The 22,263-nt window shown below is 45.9% G+C and overlaps 1 protein-coding gene across 1 annotated transcript in view; it reads left to right on the top strand.

Moving 5' to 3' along the window:
• The window catches only part of wdr70 (WD repeat domain 70), a 176,051-nt gene that overhangs the window by 24,613 nt on the left and 129,175 nt on the right, over positions 1-22,263 (top strand). The window contains exon 2 of the mRNA XM_078213899.1: positions 18,432-18,508. Within this exon, the coding sequence (XP_078070025.1) occupies positions 18,432-18,508 (77 nt within the window). The remainder of the gene's footprint in view (positions 1-18,431; positions 18,509-22,263) is intronic.

A 22,263-nucleotide genomic window follows, 5' to 3' on the forward strand; every position in this document is an offset into this window, starting at 1 on the left:
CCTCACATTTATCAGGGACATAGAAATATAGAAAAACTACTATGTCTTGTATAGCTGCATCATTATCCCCGGACTCCTAAACTCAATCCCTCGATTGATAAAGGCCAGCACACCATATGCCTTCTTAACCACCTCCTCCACCTGCGGGGCCGATTTCAGAGTCCTATGGACCCGGACCCAAGGTCCTTCTGATCCTCTACCGTACTAGAAGATTGGAGGTTAGCGAATAGTACCAGAAGATTGGAGGTTAGCGAATGTTGTCCCATTGTTTAAGAAGGGGAACAGAGACTTCCCCGGGAATTATAGACCGGTGAGTCTCACTTCTGTTGTCGGCAAGATGTTGGAAAAAATTATAAGGGATAGGATTTATAGTTATTTGGAGAGTAATGAATTGATAGGTGATAGTCAGCATGGTTTTGTGGCAGGTAGGTCGTGCCTTACTAACCTTATTGAGTTTTTTGAGAAAGTGACCAAGGAGGTGGATGGGGGCAAGGCAGTGGACGTGGTATATATGGATTTTAGTAAGGCGTTTGATAAGGTTCACCATGGTAGGCTTCTGCAGAAAATGCAGATGTATGGGATTGGGGGTGATCTAGGAAATTGGATCAGGAATTGGCTAGCGGATAGGAAACAGAGAGTGGTGGTTGATAGTAAATATTCATCATGGAGTGCGGTTACAAGTGGTGTACCTCAAGGATCTGTTTTGGGGCCACTGCTGTTTGTAATATTTATTAATGATCTGGATGAGGGTATAGTTGGGTGGATTAGCAAATTTGCTGATGACACCAAAGTCGGTGGTGTGGTAGACAGTGAGGAAGGGTGTCGTAGTTTGCAGGAAGACTTAGACAGGTTGCAAAGTTGGGCCGAGAGGTGGCGGATGGAGTTTAATGCGGAGAAGTGTGAGGTAATTCACTTTGGTAGGAATAACAGATGTGTTGAGTATAGGGCTAACGGGAGGACTTTGAATAGTGTGGAGGAGCAGAGGGATCTAGGTGTATGTGTGCATAGATCCCTGAAAGTTGGGAATCAAGTAGATAAGGTTGTTAAGAAGGCATATGGTGTCTTGGCGTTTATTGGTAGGGGGATTGAATTTAGGAGTCGTAGCGTTATGTTGCAACTGTACACAACTCTGGTGCGGCCGCACTTGGAGTACTGTGTGCAGTTCTGGTCCCCACATTACAGGAAGGATGTGGAGGCTTTGGAGAGGGTGCAGAGGAGGTTTACCAGGATGTTGCCTGGTATGGAGGGGAGATCCTATGAACATAGAACATAGAACATTACAGCGCAGAACAGGCCCTTCGGCCCACGATGTTGCACCGACCAGTTAAAAAAAAAACAGTGACCCTCCAACCTAAACCAATTTCTTTTCGTCCATGAACCTATCTACGGATCTCTTAAACGCCCCCAAACTAGGCGCATTTACTACTGATGCTGGCAGGGCATTCCAATCCCTCACCACCCTCTGGGTAAAGAACCTACCCCTGACATCGGTTCTATAACTACCCCCCCTCAATTTAAAGCCATGCCCCCTCGTGCTGGATTTCTCCATCAGAGGAAAAAGGCTATCACTATCCACCCTATCTAAACCTCTAATCATCTTATATGTTTCAATAAGATCCCCTCTTAGCCGCCGCCTTTCCAGCGAAAACAATCCCAAATCCCTCAGCCTCTCCTCATAGGATCTCCCCTCCATACCAGGCAACATCCTGGTAAACCTCCTCTGCACCCTCTCCAAAGCCTCCACATCCTTCCTGTAATGTGGGGACCAGAACTGCACACAGTACTCCAAGTGCGGCCGCACCAGAGTTGTGTACAGTTGCAACATAACGCTACGACTCCTAAATTCAATCCCCCTACCAATAAACGCCAAGACACCATATGCCTTCTTAACAACCTTATCTACTTGATTCCCAACTTTCAGGGATCTATGCACACATACACCTAGATCCCTCTGCTCCTCCACACTATTCAAAGTCCTCCCGTTAGCCCTATACTCAACACAACTGTTATTCCTACCAAAGTGAATTACCTCACACTTCTCCGCATTAAACTCCATCCGCCACCTCTCGGCCCAACTTTGCAACCTGTCTAAGTCTTCCTGCAGACTACGACACCCTTCCTCACTGTCTACCACACCACCGACTTTGGTGTCATCAGCAAATTTGCTAATCCACCCAACTATACCCTCATCCAGATCATTAATAAATATTACAAACAGCAGTGGCCCCAAAACAGATCCTTGAGGTACACCACTTGTAACCGCACTCCATGATGAATATTTACTATCAACCACCACCCTCTGTTTCCTATCCGCTAGCCAATTCCTGATCCAATTTCCTAGATCACCCCCAATCCCATACATCTGCATTTTCTGCAGAAGCCTACCATGGTGAACCTTATCAAACGCCTTACTAAAATCCATATATACCACGTCCACTGCCTTGCTGAGGAGAGGCTGAGGGATTTGGGATTGTTTTCGCTGGAAAGGCGGCGGCTAAGAGGGGATCTTATTGAAACATATAAGATGATTAGAGGTTTAGATAGGGTGGATAGTGATAGCCTTTTTCCTCTGATGGAGAAATCCAGCACGAGGGGGCATGGCTTTAAATTGAGGGGGGGTAGTTATAGAACCGATGTCAGGGGTAGGTTCTTTACCCAGAGGGTGGTGAGGGATTGGAATGCCCTGCCAGCATCAGTAGTAAATGCGCCTAGTTTGGGGGCGTTTAAGAGATCCGTAGATAGGTTCATGGACGAAAAGAAATTGGTTTAGGTTGGAGGGTCACAGTTTTTTTTTAACTGGTCGGTGCAACATCGTGGGCCGAAGGGCCTGTTCTGCGCTGTAATGTTCTATGTTCTATGTTCTATGTACTAAGAGTCTTTCCCTTTATATTGTACTCCTTCATCCCATTTGTCCTACCAAAATGGACCATTTTGGTTGGACAAATGGACCATTTTGGTTGTAATTTTGATTTGATCACTAAAAGCTGGTGAAGGGCAGATAAATCCCCCTTCTCTCACACACTTTAACAGATTATGAAGGGAGATACTTCTCTTTGAGTGGTTGAGTGTTCGTTCTTCGAGAGGAGATCAACTTCTCCTTCGTAAGATGCCGTAGAGGAGGTGCTGAGTAAGATAAGAGCCCTTGGTGTTAGAGGCAATGTCGTAGCAAGGATAGAAAATTAGTTGATTGGCAGAAAGCAGGTAGTGGGAGTAAAAGGGTCCTTTTCAGGATGGCAGCTGGTGACTGGTGGAGTTCTGCAGGGGTCAGTGTTGGGACCACAACTTTTCACTTCATACATCAATGATCTCGATAAAGGAACTTGGGACATTGTAGCTAAGTTTGCAGATGATACAAAATCGGTGGAAGGACAGGTAGTATTGAGGAGACGGGGAAGCTCCAGAAGTGGGCAAAGAAGTGGCAGATTGTAGAATCCTACAATGCAGAAGGAGGCCATTCAGCCCATCAAGTCTGCACTGACCACAATCCAACCCACTCCCTGTCCCCGTAACTCCATGCATTTACCCTAGCTAGTCCCCCTAACACTAAGGGGGCAATTTAACATGGCCAATTCACCTAACCCGCACACCTTTGGGAGGAAATCGGAGCACCCGGAGGAAACCCACACAGAAACGGGGAGAATGTGCAAACTCCACACAGACAGAGACCCAAGCTGGGAATTGAACCCGATCCCTGGTGCTGTGAGGCAGCAGTGCTAACCACTGTGCCGCCCGAATGGAATACAATGTGGGAAAGTGAGGTTACGCACTTTGGTAGGAAGAGGAGAGGTGCAGACTATTTTCTGAATAGGGAAAGAATTCAGAAATTGGAAGTGCAAAAGGACTTGGCAACCGTAATTCAGAATTCAGTTAAGGTTAACGTGCAGGTTGAGTTGGTAGTTAGGAAAGCAAATGCAATGTTAGCATTCATTTTGAGAGGATTCGAATACAAAAGCAGCGCTGTAGAGTCATAGAGGTTTACAGCATGGAAACAGGCCCTTCGGCCCAACTTGTCCATGCCACTCAGTTTTTACCACTAAGCTAGTCCCAATTGCCTGCGTTTGGCCCATCTCCCTCTGCATCCATCTTACCCATTTAACTGTCTAAATGCTTTTTAAAAGATAAAATGTATTGCTCAGCATTTGGAAGGCACTGGTGAAATCAGACAAAGTCAACATGGATTTAGTAAGAAGTCTCAGGTGAGATGAAGGAGCGGCTCTCTGAAAGCTCATGCTACCAAATAAACAGGTTGGACTTGAACCTGGTGTTGTGAAACCCCTTATTGTGCCCACTCCAGTCCAACACCGGCATCTCCACATCATAACATGGATTTACTGAGGGGAAGTCATGCTTGACGAATCTATTGGAATTCTTTGAGGATGTAACTAGTGGAGTTGAGGAATGAGAACCAGTGGATGTGTTTTATTTCGACTTTCAGAAGGCTTTTGATAAGGCCTCACATAGCAGACTATGTAAAGTTAAAGAGCATGGGATTGCAGGTAGTGTCTTGTGATGAATCGAAAACAGGTTTGCACATAGGAAGCCAAGAGTTGGCAAAAATGGGTCTTTTTATGATTGACAGGCAGTGAATAGTGGGGTACCACAGGGATCTGTGCTCAGACCCGAACAGCTCACATTCTTTCATCATTGTGAAGAAGGAACTGAATATATTATCTCTAAATTTGCAGATGAGAGAAAGTTTAGTGGGAGGGTGAGCTGTGAGGAGGATGCAGAGGTGCTTCAGCGTGATTTGGACAGGCTGAGTGAGTGGGCATCTGCATGGCAGATGCAGTATAAACTGGATAAATGTGAGGTTATCCACTTGGGTCGCAATAATAGGAAGACAGATTATTACTTGAATGGGTGTAAATTGGGAGAGGTGGATACTCAGCGAGACCTTGGAGTCCTCGTGCATCAGTCGCTGAAAGTAAGCGCGCAGGTACAGCAGGCAGTAAGGAAGGTAAATGGTATGTTGGCCTTGAGAGCGAGAGGATTGGCGTATCGGGATGTTTTACTGTAATTTAATAGGGCGTTCATGAGGCCACAACTGGAGTATTGTGTGCAGTTTTAATGTCCTTATCTGAAGATGTCCTTGCTATACAGGGAGTGCAGCGAAGGTTTACCAGGCTGATTCCTGGGATGGCAGGTCTGTCATATGAGGAGAGACTCAGTCGGTTAGGATTATATTCACTGGAGTTTAGAACAAAGAATAAAGAAAATTACAGCACAGGAACAGGCCTTCCAAGCCTGCACCAAACTTGCTGCCCGACGTAACTAAAATTCTCTACCCTTCGGGGGACGATATCCCTCTATTCCCATCCTATTCATGTATTTGTCAAGACGTCCCTTAAAAGTCACTACCATATCCGCTTCCACTACCTCCCCCAGCAACGAGTTCCAGGCACCCACCATTCACTGTGTAAAAACTCTGCCTCGTACATCTCCGTTAAACCATGCCCCTCGCACCTTAAACCTGTGCCCCCTAGTAATTGACTCTTCCACCCTGGCAAAAAGCTTCTGACTATCCACTCTGTCCATGCCCCTCATAATCTTGTAGACTTCCATCAGGTCGCCCATCAACCTCGTGGTTCCAGTGAGAACAAACCAAGTTTCTCCAACCTCTCCTCATAGCTAATGCCCTCCTACCAGGCAACCATAGAACCATAGAAAATTACAGCTCAGAAATAGGCCTTGTGGCCCTTCTTGTCTGTGCCGAACCATTTTTTGCCTAGTCCCACTGACCTGCACTTGGACCATATCCCTCCACACCCCTCTCATCCATGAACCCGTCCAAGTTTTTCTTAAATGTTAAAAGTGACCCCGCATTTACCACTTTATCCGGCAGCTCATTCCACACTCCCACCACTCTCTGCGTGAAGAAGCCCCCCCTAATATTCCCTTTAAACTTTTCTCCTTTCACCCTTAACCCATGCCCTCTGGGTTTTTTTCTCCCCTTGCCTCAGCGGAAAAAGCCTGCTTGCATTCACTCTATCTATACCCATCAAAATCTTATACACCTCTATCAAATCTCCCCTCAATCTTCTACGCTCCAGGGAATAAAGTCCCAACCGATTCAATCTCTCTCTGTAACTCAGCTTCTCAAGTCCTGGCAACATCCTTGTGAACCTTCTCTGCACTCTTTCAACCTTATTTACATCCTTCCTGTAACTAGGTGACCAAAACTGTACACAATACTCCAAATTCGGCCTCACTAATGCCTTATATAACCTTACCATAACACTCCAACTTTTATACTCGATACTCCGATTTATAAAGGCAAATGTACCAAAGGCACTCTTTACGACCCTATCCACCTGTGACGTCACTTTTAGGGAACTCTGTACCTGTATTCCCAGATCCCTCTGTTCAACTGCACTCTTCAGAGTCCTACCATTTACCCTGTACGTTCTACTTTGGTTTGTCCTTCCAATGTGTAATATCTCACACTTGTCTGCGTTAAATTCCATTTGCCATTTTTCAGCCCATTTTTCTAGTTGGTCCAAATCCCTCTGCAAGCTTTGAAAACCTTCCTCACTGTCCACTACACCTCCAATCTTTGTATCATCAGCAAACTTGCTGATCCAATTGACCACATTATCATCCAGATCATTGATATAGATGACAAACAACAATGGACCCAACACCGATCCCTGCGGCACACCACTAGTCACAGGCCTCCACTCAGAGAAGCAATCCTCCACAACCACTCTCTGACTTCTTCCATTGAGCCAGTGTCTTATCCAATTTACTACCTCCCCATGTATACCTAGCGACTGAACCTGCCTAACTAACCTCCCATGAGGGACCTTGTCAAAGGCCTTGCTGAAATCCAGGTAGACAACATTCACCGCCTTCCCTTCATCCACTTTCCTGGTAACCTCCTCGAAAAACTCTAATAGATTGGTCAAACATTACCTAGCACGCACAAAGCCATGTTGACTCTCCCTAATAAGTCCCTGTCTATCCAAATATTTGTAGATCCTATCCCTTATCATACCTTCCAATAACTTGCCCACCACCGACGTCAAACTTACTGGCCTATAATTTCCCAGATTTCTTTTGGAACCTTTTTTAAACAACGGACCAACATGAGCCACCCTCCAATCATCCGGCACCTCCCCCGTGAATACTGACATTTTAAATATGTCTGCCAGGGCCCCCGCAAGTTCAACACTAGCTTCCCTCAAGGTCCGTGGGAATACCCTGTCCGGTCCTGGGGATTTATCCACTCTGATTTGTCTCAAGACAGCGAGCACCTCCTCCCCTTTAATCTGTAAAGGTTCCATGACCTCCCTACCAGTTTGCCCTATTTCCGTAGACTCCATGCCCGTTTCCTCAGTAAATACGGATGCAAAAAAACCATTTAGTATCTTCCCCCATCTCTTTTGGTTCCATACACAGTCTACCACTCTGGTCTTCAAGAGGACCAATTTTATCCCTCACTATCCTTTTGTTCCTAACATACCTATAGAAGCTCTTTGGATTTTCCTTCACACTGTCAGCCAAAGCAACCTCATGTCTTTTGGCCCTCCTGATTTCCCTCTTAAGTAGCTTCTTGCACTTTTTATACTCCTCGAGCATGTGATCTGTTCCTTGCTGCCTGTACATTTCATACAACTCTCTCTTCCTCTTAATCAGTGTTACAATCTCCCTCGAGAACCAAGGTTCCTTATTCTTATTTACTTTGCCTTTAATCCTGACAGGAACATACAAACTCTGCACTCTCAAAATTTCTCCTTTGAAAGCAACAACCTGGTAAATCTTCTGTATCCTCTCCAAAGCCTCCACATCCCTGCTGATCAGGGATAGTGTCACAGCTGTAGCGAAGGTGTATGCTGTGGAGGGATTGTCCACAGAGTCTCTGTGGGTGGAACTTCGGAGTGGGAAGGGGTCGATCACTTTGCTGGGAGTTTTCTATCGGCCGCCCAATAGCAACAGGGAGGTGGAGGAGCAGATAGGGAAACAGATCCTGGAGAGATGCAATAATAGCAGAATTGTTGTGATGGGAGACTTTAATTTCCCAAACATAGATTGGAATATCCCTAGGGTAAGGGGATTGGATGGGGAGGAGTTCGTTAGGTGTGTCCAGGAGGGTTTCCTAACACAGCATGTGGACAAGCCTACAAGAGGAGAGGCTGTACTGGATCTGATACTGACCAATGAACCTGGACAGGTGTCAGATCTCTCAGTGGGAGAGCATCTTGGGGATAGCGATCATAATTCTATCTCCTTTATGCTTGCATTGGAAAAAGAGAGGATCAGGCAAGCTAGGAAAGTGTTTATATGGAGTAAGGGGAAATATGAAGACATAAGGCAGCAAATTAGAGGAGTAAATTGGAAGGAGGTATTCTCGGGGAAATGTACTGAAGAGAGGTGGCAGTTTTTCAAGGAATGTCTGTCTAGGGTTCGCTCGACAATCACCAGGCAAGACTGTTCTCTTCCTGTTGGGGAGCACTTCAGCGGTCACGGGCATTCGGCCTCTGATATTGGGGTAAGCGTTCTCCAAGGCGGCCTTCGCGACACACGACGGCGCAGAGTCGCTGAGCAGAAACTGATAGCCAAGTTCCGCACACACGAGGACGGCCTCAACCGGGATATTGGGTTCATGTCCCACTATTTGTAACCCCCACAGAGTTTCACTGGCTGTCTTGTCTGGAGACAATATACATCTTTTTAGCCTGTCTTGATGCTCTCTCCACTCATGCTGTTTTGTTTCTTAAAGACTTGATTAGTTGTAAGTATTCGCATTCCAACCGTTATTCATGTAAATTGAGTTTGTGTCTTTATATGCTCTGTTTGTGAACAGAATTCCCACTCACCTGAAGAAGGGGCTTGCAGCTCCGAAAGCTTGTGTGGCTTTTGCTACCAAATAAACCTGTTGGACTGTAACCTGGTGTTGTTAAACTTCTTACTGTGTTTACCCCAGTCCAACGCCGGCATCTCCACATCATGTCTAGGTTTCTACAGGACAACGTTCCGAGCAGACAGGGAGGGGTTGGTAGGTTAAAGGAACCATGGTGCACAAAAGCTGTGCGGGACCTAGTCGAGAAGAAAAGGAAAGCATACAAAAGGTTCAGAGAGCTTGGCGAAGATAGGGATCTAGATGAGTATACTGCTTGTAGGAAGGGCCTAAAGAAGGAAATTAGGAGAGCCAGAAGGGGTCACGAGAAGGTCCTGGCAGGTAGGATTAAGGAAAACCCTAAGGCGTTCTATAAATATGTGAAGAGTAAAAGGATGAGACGTGAAGGAATAGGGCCTATAAAAGGTGAAGGCGGGAAAGTCTGTATGGAACCAGTAGAAATGGCAGAGGTGCTTAATGAGTATTTTGCCTCGGTTTTCAGAGGAGAAGGACCTGGGTGGACTGAAAAGATTGAGTATGTGCCGGAATCTTTGAATGGCATCAAGATAGATAAGTCGCCGGATCCAGATGGGATGTACCCCAGGTTACTGTGGGAGGCGAGGGAAGAGATTGCAGAGCCTCTGGCGATGATCTTTGCGTCATCGATGGAGACGGGAGAGGTGTTGGAGGATTCTGGATGTGGTTCCTATTTTCAAGAAGGGGAATAGGGATAGCCCAGGAAATTTCCGACCGGTGAGTCGAACCTCAGTGGTTGGTAAGCTGATGGAGAAGATCCTGAGGGACAGGATTTATGACCATTTAGAGAGGTTTAGTATGCTCAAGAATACTCAGCATGGCTTTGTCAAAGGCAGATCATGCCTTACGAGCCTGGTGGAGTTCTTCGAAAATTTGACTAAACACATTGATGAAGGGAAAGCGGTAGATGTGGTTTATATGGATTTTAGCAAGGCGTTCGATAAGGTCCCCCATGCAAGACTTCTAGAAAAAGTGAGAGGGCATGGGATCCAAGGGGCTGCTGCCCTGTGGATCCAGAACTGGCTTGCCCAAAGGAGGCAGAGAGTGGGTATAGATGGGTCTTTTTCTAAATGGAGGTCGGTCACCAGTGGTGTGCCCCAGAGATCTGTTCTGGGACCCTTGCTGTTTGTCATTTTCATAAATGACCTGGATGAGGAAGTGGAGGGATGGGTTGGTAAGTTTGCCGACAACACGAAGGTTGGTGGGGTTGTGGATAGTCTGGAGGGGTGTCAGAAGTTACAGAGGGACATAGATAGGATGCAAGACTGGGCGGAGAAGTGGCAGATGGACTTCAACCCGGTAGGGGCGGCACGGTAGCACAGTGGTTAGCACTGCTGCTTCACAGCTCCAGCGACCTGGGTTCGATTCCCGGCTTGGGTCACTGTCTGTGTGGAGTTTGCACATTCTCCTCATGTCTGCGTGGGTTTCCTCCGGGTGCTCCGGTTTCCTCCCACAGTCCAAAGATGTGCGGGTTAGGTTGATTGGCAATGCTTAAAAAAAAAAAAATTGCCCCTTAGTGTCCTGAGATGCGTAGGTTAGCGGGATTAGTGGGTAAATATGTAGGGATATGGGAGTAGGGCCTGGGTGGGATTGTGGTCGGTGCAGACGCGATGGGCCGAATGGCCTCTTTCTGTACTGTAGGGTTTCTATGACTTCTATGATTTCTATGAACCCAGATAAATGGGTAGTGTTCCATTTTGGCAGGTCAAATGGGATGAAGGAGTACAATATAAAGGGAAAGACTCTTAGTACTGTAGAGGATCAGAAGGACCTTGGGGTCCGGGTCCATAGGACTCTAAAATCGGCCCCGCAGGTGGAGGAGGTGGTTAAGAAGGCGTATGGTGTGCTGGCCTTTATCAATCGAGGGATTGAGTTTAGGAGTCCGAGGATAATGATGCAGCTATATAAGACCCTCGTCAGACCCCACTTGGAGTACTGTGCTCAGTTCTGGTCGCCTCATTACAGGAAGGATGTGGAAAAGATTGAAAGGCTGCAGAGGCGATTTACAAGGATGTTGCCTGGATTGAGTGGCATGCCTTATGAGGATAGGCTGAGGGAGCTCGGTCTTTTCTCCTTGGAGAGACGTAGGAAGAGAGGAGACCTAATAGAGGTATATAAGATGTTGAGAGGCATAGATCGGGTGGACTCTCAGCGGCTTTTTCCCAGGGTGGAAATGGCTGCTACTACAAGAGGACACAGGTTTAAGGTGCTCGGGGGTAGGTACAGGGGAAATGTTAGGGGGAGGTTTTTCACACAGAGGGTGGTGGGCAAGTGGAATCGGCTGCCGTCAGTGGTGGTGGAGGCAAACTCAATCGGGTCTTTTAAGAGACTCCTGGATGAGTACATGGGACTTAATAGGATGGAGGGTTATAGGTAGGTCTAAACCGTAGGGATATGTTCGGCATGTGTGGGGCCGAAGGGCCTGTTTTGTGCTGTAGTTTTTCTGTGTTTCTATCCTTCTGGTAGTGTGGCAATCAGAATTGAACACTATATTCCAAGTGCGGCCTAACTAAGGTTCTATAAAGCTGCACATGACTTGCCAATTTTTAAACTCGATGCCCCGGCGGATGAAGACAAGCATGCCGTATGCCTTCTTGGCTATCTTCCCCACCTGCATTGCCACTTTCAGTGACCTGTGTACCTGTATGCCCAGATCCCTTTGCCTATCAATACTCTTAAGGGTTCTGCCATTTACTGTATATTTCCTCTGTGTTAGACCTTCCTAAATGCATTACCTCACATTTGTCCATGTTAAACTCCATCTGCCATCCCTCCGCCCAAGTCTCCAACTGATCTATATCCTGCTGTATCCTCTAATGGTCCTCATCGCTATCCACAAATCCACCAACCTTTGTGTCGTCCTCAAACTTAGTCATCAATCCAGGTACATTTTCCTCCTAATCATCTATATATATTTCAAACAGCATAGGTCCCAGCACTTAGAAGAGTGAGAGGGGAACTCATAGAAACTTATCTAATTCTAACTGGGTTAGACCGGATAGATTCAGAAAAAAATGTTTTCAATGGTGGGGGAGTCCAGAAGTAGAGATCATAGTTTGAGGATAAGGGGTAAACCTTTTAGAACTGAGGTGAGGAGAAATTTCTTCACCCAGAGGGTGGCGAATGTGTGGAATTCACTACCATAGAAAGTAATTGAGGCCAAAACATTGTGTGATGTCAGGAAGAAATTAAGATATAGCTCTTGGGGCTGAAGGGATATGGCGGGGGAAGGGTGTGATCAGGATATTGATTTTGATGATCAGCCATGATAATGAATGGCGGAGCAGGCTGGAAGGGCCAAATGGCCGCCTCCTGTTTCTATTTTCCATGTTTCGGTGTTTCGCTTGCATCACCCTCTCGTTTGTTGGCTGTGTTGAGTGTACCTCTCTCCTCAATTTTGGTCTTCCTTACTTATTGGTGCATGATTGTTCTACTTGTTATTTCTTCTTGTTTTCTCGTGTGTTATATTTCTCCAGAGCTCTATTAAGCATGTTATTACATGGTCCTGACTGCTGTTCTATTTTTCTGTCTGTCAGCATTTTTCCACTTTCCTTTCCTGAATTGCACACTCATTCCCATAAAATTATCTTTTTCCTGTTTAATATTACGCCAGGGATTATGTTTAGAAATAGATAAAGTATATTTAAAATGTCTGTATCCACGGGTGAGGTGCCAGATGATTGGAGGATAGCTCATGTTGTTCCGTTGTTTAAAAAAGGCTCAAAAAGTAATGCGGGAAATTATAGGCCGGTAAGTTTGACGTCAGTACATAGAACATTACAGTGCAGTACAGGCCCTTTGGCCCTCGATGTTGTGCTGACCAGTGAAACCAATATAAAGCCTATCTAACCTACACTATTCCAATTTCATCCATATGTTTATCCAATGACCATTTAAATGCCCTTAATGTTGGCGAGTCCACTACTGCTGCAGGCAGGGCATTCCACGCCCTTACTACTCTCTGAGTGAAGAACCTACATCTGACATCTGTCCTATATCTCTCACCCCTCAATTTAAAGCTCTGTCCCCTCGTGCTAGCTATAACCATCCGAGGAAAAAGGCTCTTACTATCCACCCTATCTAATCCTCTGATCATCTTGCATGCCTCTATTAAGTCACCTCTTAACCTTCTTCTCACTAACGAAAACAACCTCAAGTCCCTCAGCCTTTCCTCATAAGACCTTCCCACGATACCAGGCAACATCTTGGTAAATCTCCTCTGCACCCTTTCCAATGCTTCCATATCCTTCCTATAATGCGGTGACCAGAACTGTACACAGTACCCCAAGGGTGGCCGCACCAGAGTTTTGTACAGCTGCAACATGACCTCCTGGCTCCGAAACTCAATCTCTCCACCAATAAAAGCTGACACTCCGTATGCCTTCTTAACAACCCTATCAACCTGGGTGCCAACTTTCAGGGATCTTTGCACATGGACACTGAGATCTCTCTGTTCATCCACACTGCCAAGTATCTTACCATTAGCCCAGTACTCTGTAATCCTGTTACTCCTTCCAAATTGAATCACCTCACACTTTTCCGCACTGAACTCCATTTTCCACCTCTCAGCCCAGCTTATCTATGTCCCTCTGTAACCTGCAACGACCTTCCGCACAGTCCACAACTCCACCGAATTTAGTGTCATCCGCAAATTTACTAACCCATCCTTCTACGCCCTCATCCAGGTCATTTATAAAAACGACAAACAGCAGTGGCCCCAAAACAGATCCTTGCGGTACACCACTAGTAACTGAACTCCAGGATGAACATTTCCCATCAACCACCACCCTCTGTCTTCTCACAGCTAGCCAATTCCTGATCTAAACCGCTAAATTATCCTCAATCCCATGCCTCCATATCTTCTGCAATAGCTCACCGTGGGGAACCTTATCAAACGCTTTACTGAAATCCATATACACCACATCAACTGCTTTACCCTCATCCACCTCTTTGGCCACCTTCTCAAAGAACTCAATAAGGTTTGTGAGGCACAACCTACCCTTCACAAAACCGTGTTGACTATCCCTAATCAAATTATTCCTTTCCAGATGATTGTAAATCCAATCTCTTATAATCCTTTCCAAAACTTTGCCCACAACAGAAGTAAGGCTCACTGACCTATAATTGCCAGGGTTGTCTCTACTCTCCTGCTTGAACAAGGGAACAACATTTGCTGTCCTCCAGTCTTCTGGCACTATTCTTGTAGACAATGACAACATAAATATCAACGCCAAAGGCTCTGCAATCTCCTCCCTAGCCTCCCAGAGAATCCTAGGATAAATCCCATCCAGCCCAGGGGACTTATGTATTTACACACTTTGCGGAATTGAAGTAGTAGGTAAATTATTGGAAGGAGTACTAAGCAATAGGATCTACAAATATTTGGATAGACAGGGACTTATTAGGGAGAGTCAACATGGCTTTGTGCCTGGTAGGTCATGTTTAACCAATCTATTAGAGTTTTTCAAGGAGGTTACCAGGATGAAGGGAAGGCAGTGGATGTTGTCTACATGGACTTCAGTAAGGCCTTTGACAAGGTCCCGCATGGGAGGTTAGTTAGGAAGGTTCAGTCGCTAGGTATACATGGAGAGGTAGTAAATTGGATTAGACATTGGCTCAATGGAAGAAGCCAGAGAGTGGTAGTGGAGGATTGCTTCTCTGAGTGGAGGCCTGTGACTCGTGGTGTGCCACAGGGATCAGTGCTGGGTCCATTGTTGTTTGTCATCTATATCAATGATAGAACATAGAACATAGAACAGTACAGCACAGAACAGGCCCTTCGGCCCACGATGTTGTGCCGACCTTCATCTGAAACCAAGATCAAGCTATCCCACTCCCTACCATCCTGGTGTGCTCCATGTGCCTATCCAATAACCACTTAAATGTTCCTAAAGTGTCTGACTCCACTATCACTGCAGGCAGTCCATTCCACACCCCAACCACTCTCTGCGTGAAGAACCTACCTCTGATATCCTTCCGATATCTCCCACCATGAACCCTATAGTTATGCCCCCTCGTAATAGCTCCATCCACCCGAGGAAATAGTCTTTGAACGTTCACTCTATCTATCCCCTTCATCATTTTATAAACCTCTATTAAGTCTCCCCTCAATCTCCTCCGCTCCAGAGAGAACAGCCCCAGCTCCCTCAACCTTTCCTCATAAGACCGACACTCCAAACCAGGCAGCATCCTGGTAAATCTCCTCTGCACTCTTTCCAGCGCCTCCACATCCTTCTTATAGTGAGGTGACCAGAACTGCACGCAATATTCCAAATGCGGTCTCACCAAGGTCCTGTACAGTTGCAGCATAACCCCACGGCTCTTAAACTCCAACCCCCTGTTAATAAAAGCTAACACACTATATGCCTTCTTCACAGCTCTATCCACTTGAGTGGCAACCTTTAGAGATCTGTGGATATGGACCCCAAGATCTCTCTGTTCCTCCACAGTCTTCAGAACCCTACCTTTGACCCTGTAATCCACATTTAAATTAGTCCTACCAAAATGAATCACCTCACATTTATCAGGGTTAAACTCCATTTGCCATTTTTCAGCCCAGCTTTGCATCCTATCTATGTCTCTTTGCAGCATACAACACCCCTCCACCTCATCCACTACTCCACCAATCTTGGTGTCATCAGCAAATTTACTGATCCACCCTTCAGCCCCCTCCTCTAAGTCATTAATAAAAATCACAAAGAGCAGAGGACCAAGCACCGATCCCTGCGGCACTCCGCTAGCAACCTGCCTCCAGTCCGAAAATTTTCCATCCACCACCACCCTCTGTCTTCGATCAGACAGCCAGTTACCTATCCAATCGGCCAACTTTCCCTCTATCCCACACCTCCTTACTTTCATCATAAGCCGACCATGGGGGACCTTATCAAACGCCTTACTAAAATCCATGTATATGACATCAACCGCCCTACCTTCATCAACACACCTAGTTACCTCCTCAAAAAATTCTATCAAATTTGTGAGGCACGATTTGCCCTTCACAAATCCGTGCTGACTCTCCCGGATTAATCCGCATCTTTCTAAATGGTCGTAAATCCCATCCCTAAGGACCTTTTCCATCAATTTACCAACCACCGAAGTCAGACTAACCGGTCTATAATTACCAGGGTCATTTCTATTCCCTTTCTTAAACAGAGGAACAACATTTGCCACTCTCCAGTCCTCTGGCACCATCCCCGTGGACAGCGAGGACCCAAAGATCAAAGCCAAAGGCTCTGCAATCTCATCCCTCGCCTCCCAAAGAATCCTAGGATACATTTCATCAGGCCCAGGGGACTTATCGACCTTCAGTTTATTCAAAACTGCCAGGACATCCTCCCTCCGAACATCTATTTCCTCCAGCCTATTAGCCTGTAACACCTTCTCTTCCTCAAAAACATGGCCCCTCTCCTTGGTGAACACTGAAGAAAAGTATTCATTCATCACCTCGCCTATCTCTACTGATTCCATACACAAGTTCCCACCACTGTCCTTGACCGGCCCTAACCTCACCCTGGTCATTCTTTTATTCCTCACATAAGAGTAAAAAGCCTTGGGGTTTTCCTTGATCCGACCCGCCAAGGACTTCTCATGTCCCCTCCTAGCTCTCCTCAGCCCCTTTTTCAGCTCGTTCCTTGCTAACTTGTAACCCTCAGTCGAGCCATCTGAACCTTGCTTCCTCATCCCTACATAAGCTTCCCTCTTCCTTTTCACAAGACATTCCACCTCTTTTGTGAACCACGGTTCCCTCACTCGGCCATTTCCTCCCTGCCTGACAGGGACATACCTATCAAGGACACCCAGTATTTGTTCCTTGAAAAAGTTCCACTTTTCATCAGTGCCTTTCCCTGACAGTTTCTGTTCCGATCTTATGCCCCCTAATTCTTGCCATATCGCATCATAATTACCTCTCCCCCAATTGTAAGCCTTGCCCTGCCGTCCGGCCCTATCCCTCTCCATTGCAATAACAAAAGACACCGAATTGTGGTCACTATCTCCACTATCTGGATGATAATGTGGTAAATTGGATCAGCAAATTTGCTGATGATGGATAATGATGCAGCTATACAAGACCCTCGTCAGACCCCACTTGGAGTTCTGTGCTCAGTTCTGGTCGCCTCATTACAGGAAGGATGTGGAAAAGATTGAAAGGGTGCAGAGGCGATTTCCAAGAATGTTGCCTGGATTGAGTGGCATGCCTTATGAGGATAGGTTGAGGGAGCTCTGTCTTTTCTCCTTGGAGAGACGTAGGATGAGAGGAGACCTAATAGAGGTATATAAGATGTTGAGAGGCATAGATTGGGTGGACTCTCAGAGGCTTTTTCCCAGGGTGGAAATGGCTGCTACGAGAGGACACAGGTTTAAGATGCTGGGGTGTAGGTACAGGGGAAATGTTAGGGGGAAGTTTTTCACACAGAGGGTGGTGGGCGAGTGGAATCGGCTGCTGTCAGTGGTGGTAGAGGCAAACTCAATAGGGTCTTTTAAGAGACTCCTGGATGAGTACATGGGACTTAATTGGATGGAGGATTATAGGTCGGCCTAAAAGGTAGGGATATGTTCGGCACAACTTGTGGGGCCGAAGGGCCTGTTTTGTGCTGTAGTTTTCTATGTTCTATGATACAAAGATTGGAGGTGTCGTGGACAGTGAGGAAGGTTTTCAAAGCTTGCAGAGGGATTTGGACCAGCTAGAAAAATGGGTTGAAAAGTGGCAGATGGAGTTTAATGCAGATAAGTATGAGGTATTGCACTTTGGAAGGACAAACCAAGGTAGAACATACAAGGTAAATGGTGGGACACTGAAGAGTGCAGTAGAACAGAGGGATCTGGGAATACAGATACATAATTCCCTAAAAGTGGCGTCACAGGTAGATACGGTCGTAAAGAGTGCTTTTGGTACATTGGCCTTTATAAATCCAAGTATTGAGTATAAGAATTGGAATGTTATGGTGAGGTTGTATAAGACATTGGTGAGGCCGAATTTAGAGTATTGTGTGCAGTTTTGGTCACCTAATTACAGGAAGGATATTAATAAGGTTGAAAGAGTGCAGAGAAGGTTTACAAGGATGTTGCCGGGACTTGAGAAACTGAGTTACAGAGAAAGGTTGAATCGATTAGGACTTTATTTCCTGGAGCGTAGAAGAATGAGGGGAGATTTGATAGAGGTGTATAAAATTATGATGGGTATAGATTGAGTGAATGCAAGCAGGCTTTTTCCACTGAGGCTAGGGGAGAAAAAAACTAGAGGGCATGGGTTAAGGGTGAAGGGGGTAAAGTTTAAAGGGAATATTAGGGGGGGCTTCTTCACACACAGAGTGGTGGGAGCTGCCAGATGACGTGGTGAATGCAGGCTCACTTTTAACATTTAAGAAAAACGTGGACAGGTACATGGATGAGAGGGGTGTGGAGGGATATGGTCCAGGTGCAGGTCAGTGGGACTAGGCAGAAAAATAGTTCGGCACAGCCAAGAGGGCCAAAAGGCCTGTTTCTGTGCTGTAATGTTCTATGGTTCTACGATAAACATCATAAATTTGAGACATTCCTGTTGTAATATGTTCTCCCACAGGGACACACAGCCATGCTGAATAGTGGAGTCTGGCATCCGAAAATTAAGGAGGAATTCGTAACCTGCTCAAATGACGGGTAAGAATCTGGAAACATGAAATCTCCGAAAGACACAGCAGGGCGGTTAGCAACTGCCAAGAGAAAAGAGCATGATCCAGAAACTTAAGCTTCTTTTCTCTTTGCAGGTGCTGCTATGTGCAGCATTATGTGGTGTTAGAAAGAGGGGTGTGGTAAAACCAGAATAAACACCATATTACGCCTGCAAAAGTCAAGTTTGTTCAGACTTTTTGGGCAAAAAGTCAGGGTCGATGTCAAAGAGGAATATTTTCGAGGGTTTGAAATCCATGCGTGTTGGAGGGGTGTAAAACATGAAAATATGCGCCAATTACAGCTCAGCTATGCCATGCTTTTTGCAGGCTAAGCAGCGGTAACTGTAGCCTGACATTCTTCTTGGATATGAGGAGCACAAAGCTACCCTCAATTGCCACCATAAATCTGTAAATTAAGATTTATCTCACGCCTCAATTATTTAAAATTGTAGAGTCATCCACTTGCCTCTTATAACAGAGGAAAATGGACATAATTCAAAAGAACAAAGAACAGTACAGCACAGGAAACAGGCCCTTCGGCCCTCCAAGCCTGTGCCGCTCATTGGTCCAACTAGACCATTCGTTTGTATCCCTCCATTCCTCGACTGCTCCTGTGACTATCCAGGTAAGTCTTAAACAATGCCAGCATGTCTTCCTCCACCACCCTACTTGGCAGCGCATTCCAGGCCCCCACCACTCTCTGTGAAAAAAACATCCCTCTGATATCTGAGTTATACCTCGCCCCTCTCACCTTGAGCCTGTGACCCCTCGTGATCGTCACCTCCGACCTGGGAAAAAGCTTCCCACTGTTCACCCTATCTGTACCCTTCATAATTTTGTACACCTCTATTAGGTCTCCCCTCATTCTCTGTCTTTCCAGGGAGAACAAGCCCAGTTTACCCAATCTCTCCTCATAGCTAAGACCCTCCATACCAGGCAACATCCTGGTAAACCTTCTCTGCACTCTCTCTAAAGCCTCCACGTCCTTCTGGCAGTGCGGCGACCAGAACTGGACGCAGTACTCCAAATGTGGCCTAACCAGCGTTCTATACAGCTGCAACATCAGACTCCAGCTTTTATACTCTATACCCCGTCCTATAAAGGCAAGCATACCATATGCCTTCTTCACCACCACCTCCACCAGTGCTGCCACCTTCAAGGATTTGTGGACTTGCACACCTCGGTCCCTCTGTGTTTCTATACTCTTGATGGCTCTGCCATTTATTGTATAACCCCCCTTCATTAGTTCTTCCAAGATGCATCACTTCGCATTTATCCGGATTAAATTCCATCTTCCATTTCTCCGCCCAATTTTCCAGCCTATCTATATCCTGCTGTATTGTCCGACAATGTTCATCGCTATCCGCAAGTCCAGCCATCTTCGTGTCATCCGCAAACTTGCTGATAACACCAGTTACACCACCTTCCAAATCATTTATATATATCACAAATAGCAGAGGTCCCAGTACAGAGCCCTGCGGAACACCACTGGTGTGGAGATGCCGGCGTTGGACTGGGGTAAGCACAGTAAGAAGTCTCACAACACCAGGTTAAAGTCAACAGGCATTTGCTACCAAATAAACCTGTTGGACTTTAACCTGGTGTTGTGAGACTTCTTACTGTGAACACCACTGGTCACAGACCTCCAGCCGGAAAAAGACCCTTCGACTGCTACCCTCTGTCTCCTGTGGCCAAGCCAGTTCTGTACCCATCTAGCCACCTCTTCTTGTATCCCATGAGCCTTAACCTTCTTAATCAACCTGCCATGTGGGACTTTGTCAAATGCCTTACTGAAATCCATATAGACGACATCCACGGCCCTTCCTTCGTCAACCGTTTTTGTCACTTCCTCAAAAAACTCCACCAAATTTGTAAGGCACAAACTCCCTGAGAATGAGTCGATACAACTGCAATAGCAGTGAGTTAAATTTACCAGTTATTTATTAAAGCATTGGCTGCTTTGGAGAGTCATAGAGGTTTCCAGGATAGAAACAGGCCCTTCGGCCCAACGTGTCCATGCTGCCCCCTTTTTTTAAAAGCCCTAAGCTCGTCCCAATTGGCCCATATCCTTCTGTACCCATCTTACCCATGTAACTGTCTAAATGCTTTTTAAAAGACAAAATTGTACCCGCCTCGACTACGACCTCTGGCAGCTTGTTCCAGACACTCACCACCCTCTGTGAAAAAATTGCCCCTCTGTACCCTTTTGCATCTCTCCCCTCTCGCCTTAAACCTATGCCCTCTAGTTTTAGACTCCCCTACTTTTGGGAAAAGATATTGACTACCTACCTTGTCTCTGCCCCTCATTATTTTACAGACCTCTATAAGATTATCCCTCAGCCTTGTACGCTCCAGAGAAAAAAGTCCCAGTCTATCCAGCCTCTCCTGATAACTCAAACCATGAAGTCCTGGGAGCATCCTAGTAAATCTTTTCTGCACTCTTTCTAGTTTAATAATATCTTTTCTATAATAGGGTGACCAAAACTGTACACAGTATTCCAAGTGTGGTCTTACCAATGTCCTGTGCAACTTCAACAAGATGTCCCAATTCCTGTATTCAATGTCCTGACCAATGAAACCAAGCATGCTGAATGCCTTCTTCACCATTCTGTCCACCTGTGACTTCACTTTCAAGGAGCTATGAACCTGTACCCCGAAATCTCTTTGCTCTGTAACTCTCCCTAATGCCCTATCATTAACTGAGTAAGTCCTGCCCTGGTTCAATCTACCAAAATGCATTACCTCGTATTTATCTAAATTAAACTCCATCTGCCATTCGTCAGCCCACTTGCCCAATTGATCAAGATCCTGTTGCAATCCGAGATAACCTTCTTCACTGTCCACTATGCCACCAATCTTGGTGTCATCTGCAAACTTACTAATCATGCCTCCTGTATTCTCATCCAAATCTTTAATATAAATGACAAATAACAGTGGACCCCGCACTGATCCCTGAGGCACACCGCTGGTCACAGGCCTCCAGTTTCAAAAACTACCCTCTGACTTCTGTCGTCAACACAGTAAGAAGTCTCACAACACCAGGTTAAAGTCCAACAGGTTTATTTGGTTGCAAAAGCCACCAGCTTTCGAAGCGCTGCTCCTTCATCAGGTGAGTGGGATTTCAGTTCACAAACAAGGCATATAAAGACATAAACTTAATTTACAAAATAATGGTTGGAATGCGAGTCTTTACAGGTGTTCGACTTGATTACCTATAAAGACTCGCATTCCAACCGTTATTTTGTAAATTAAGTTTGTGTCTTTATATGCCCTGTTTCTGAACTGAAATCCCACTCACCTGATGAAGGAGCAACGCTTCGAAAGCTAGTGGCTTTTGCTACCAAATACACCTCTTGGACTTTAACCTGGTGTTGTGAGACTTCTTACTGTGTTTACCCCAGTCCAACGCCGGCATCTCCACATTCTATCGTCAAGCCAAGTTTGTATCCATTTAGCTACCTCACCCTGGATCCCGTGAGATTTAAACTTATGCAAAAACCTGCCATGCGGTACCTTGTCAAAGGCCTTGCTAAAGTCCATGTAGACAACATCATCTGCACTGGGCTCATCTACCTTCTTGGTTACCCCTTCAAAAAACCATTTGAGACATGATTTTTTCACTCACAAAGCCATGCTGACTGTCCCTAATCAGTCCTTGCGTCTCTAAATGCCTGTAGATCCTGTCTCTCAGAACACCTTCCAGCAACTTACCCACCACAGATGTGAGGCTCACTGGCCTGTAGT

The sequence above is a fragment of the Mustelus asterias genome, chromosome 6 (genome assembly GCF_964213995.1).
Source record: "Mustelus asterias chromosome 6, sMusAst1.hap1.1, whole genome shotgun sequence".
In the NCBI taxonomy this organism is placed as follows: domain Eukaryota; kingdom Metazoa; phylum Chordata; class Chondrichthyes; order Carcharhiniformes; family Triakidae; genus Mustelus; species Mustelus asterias.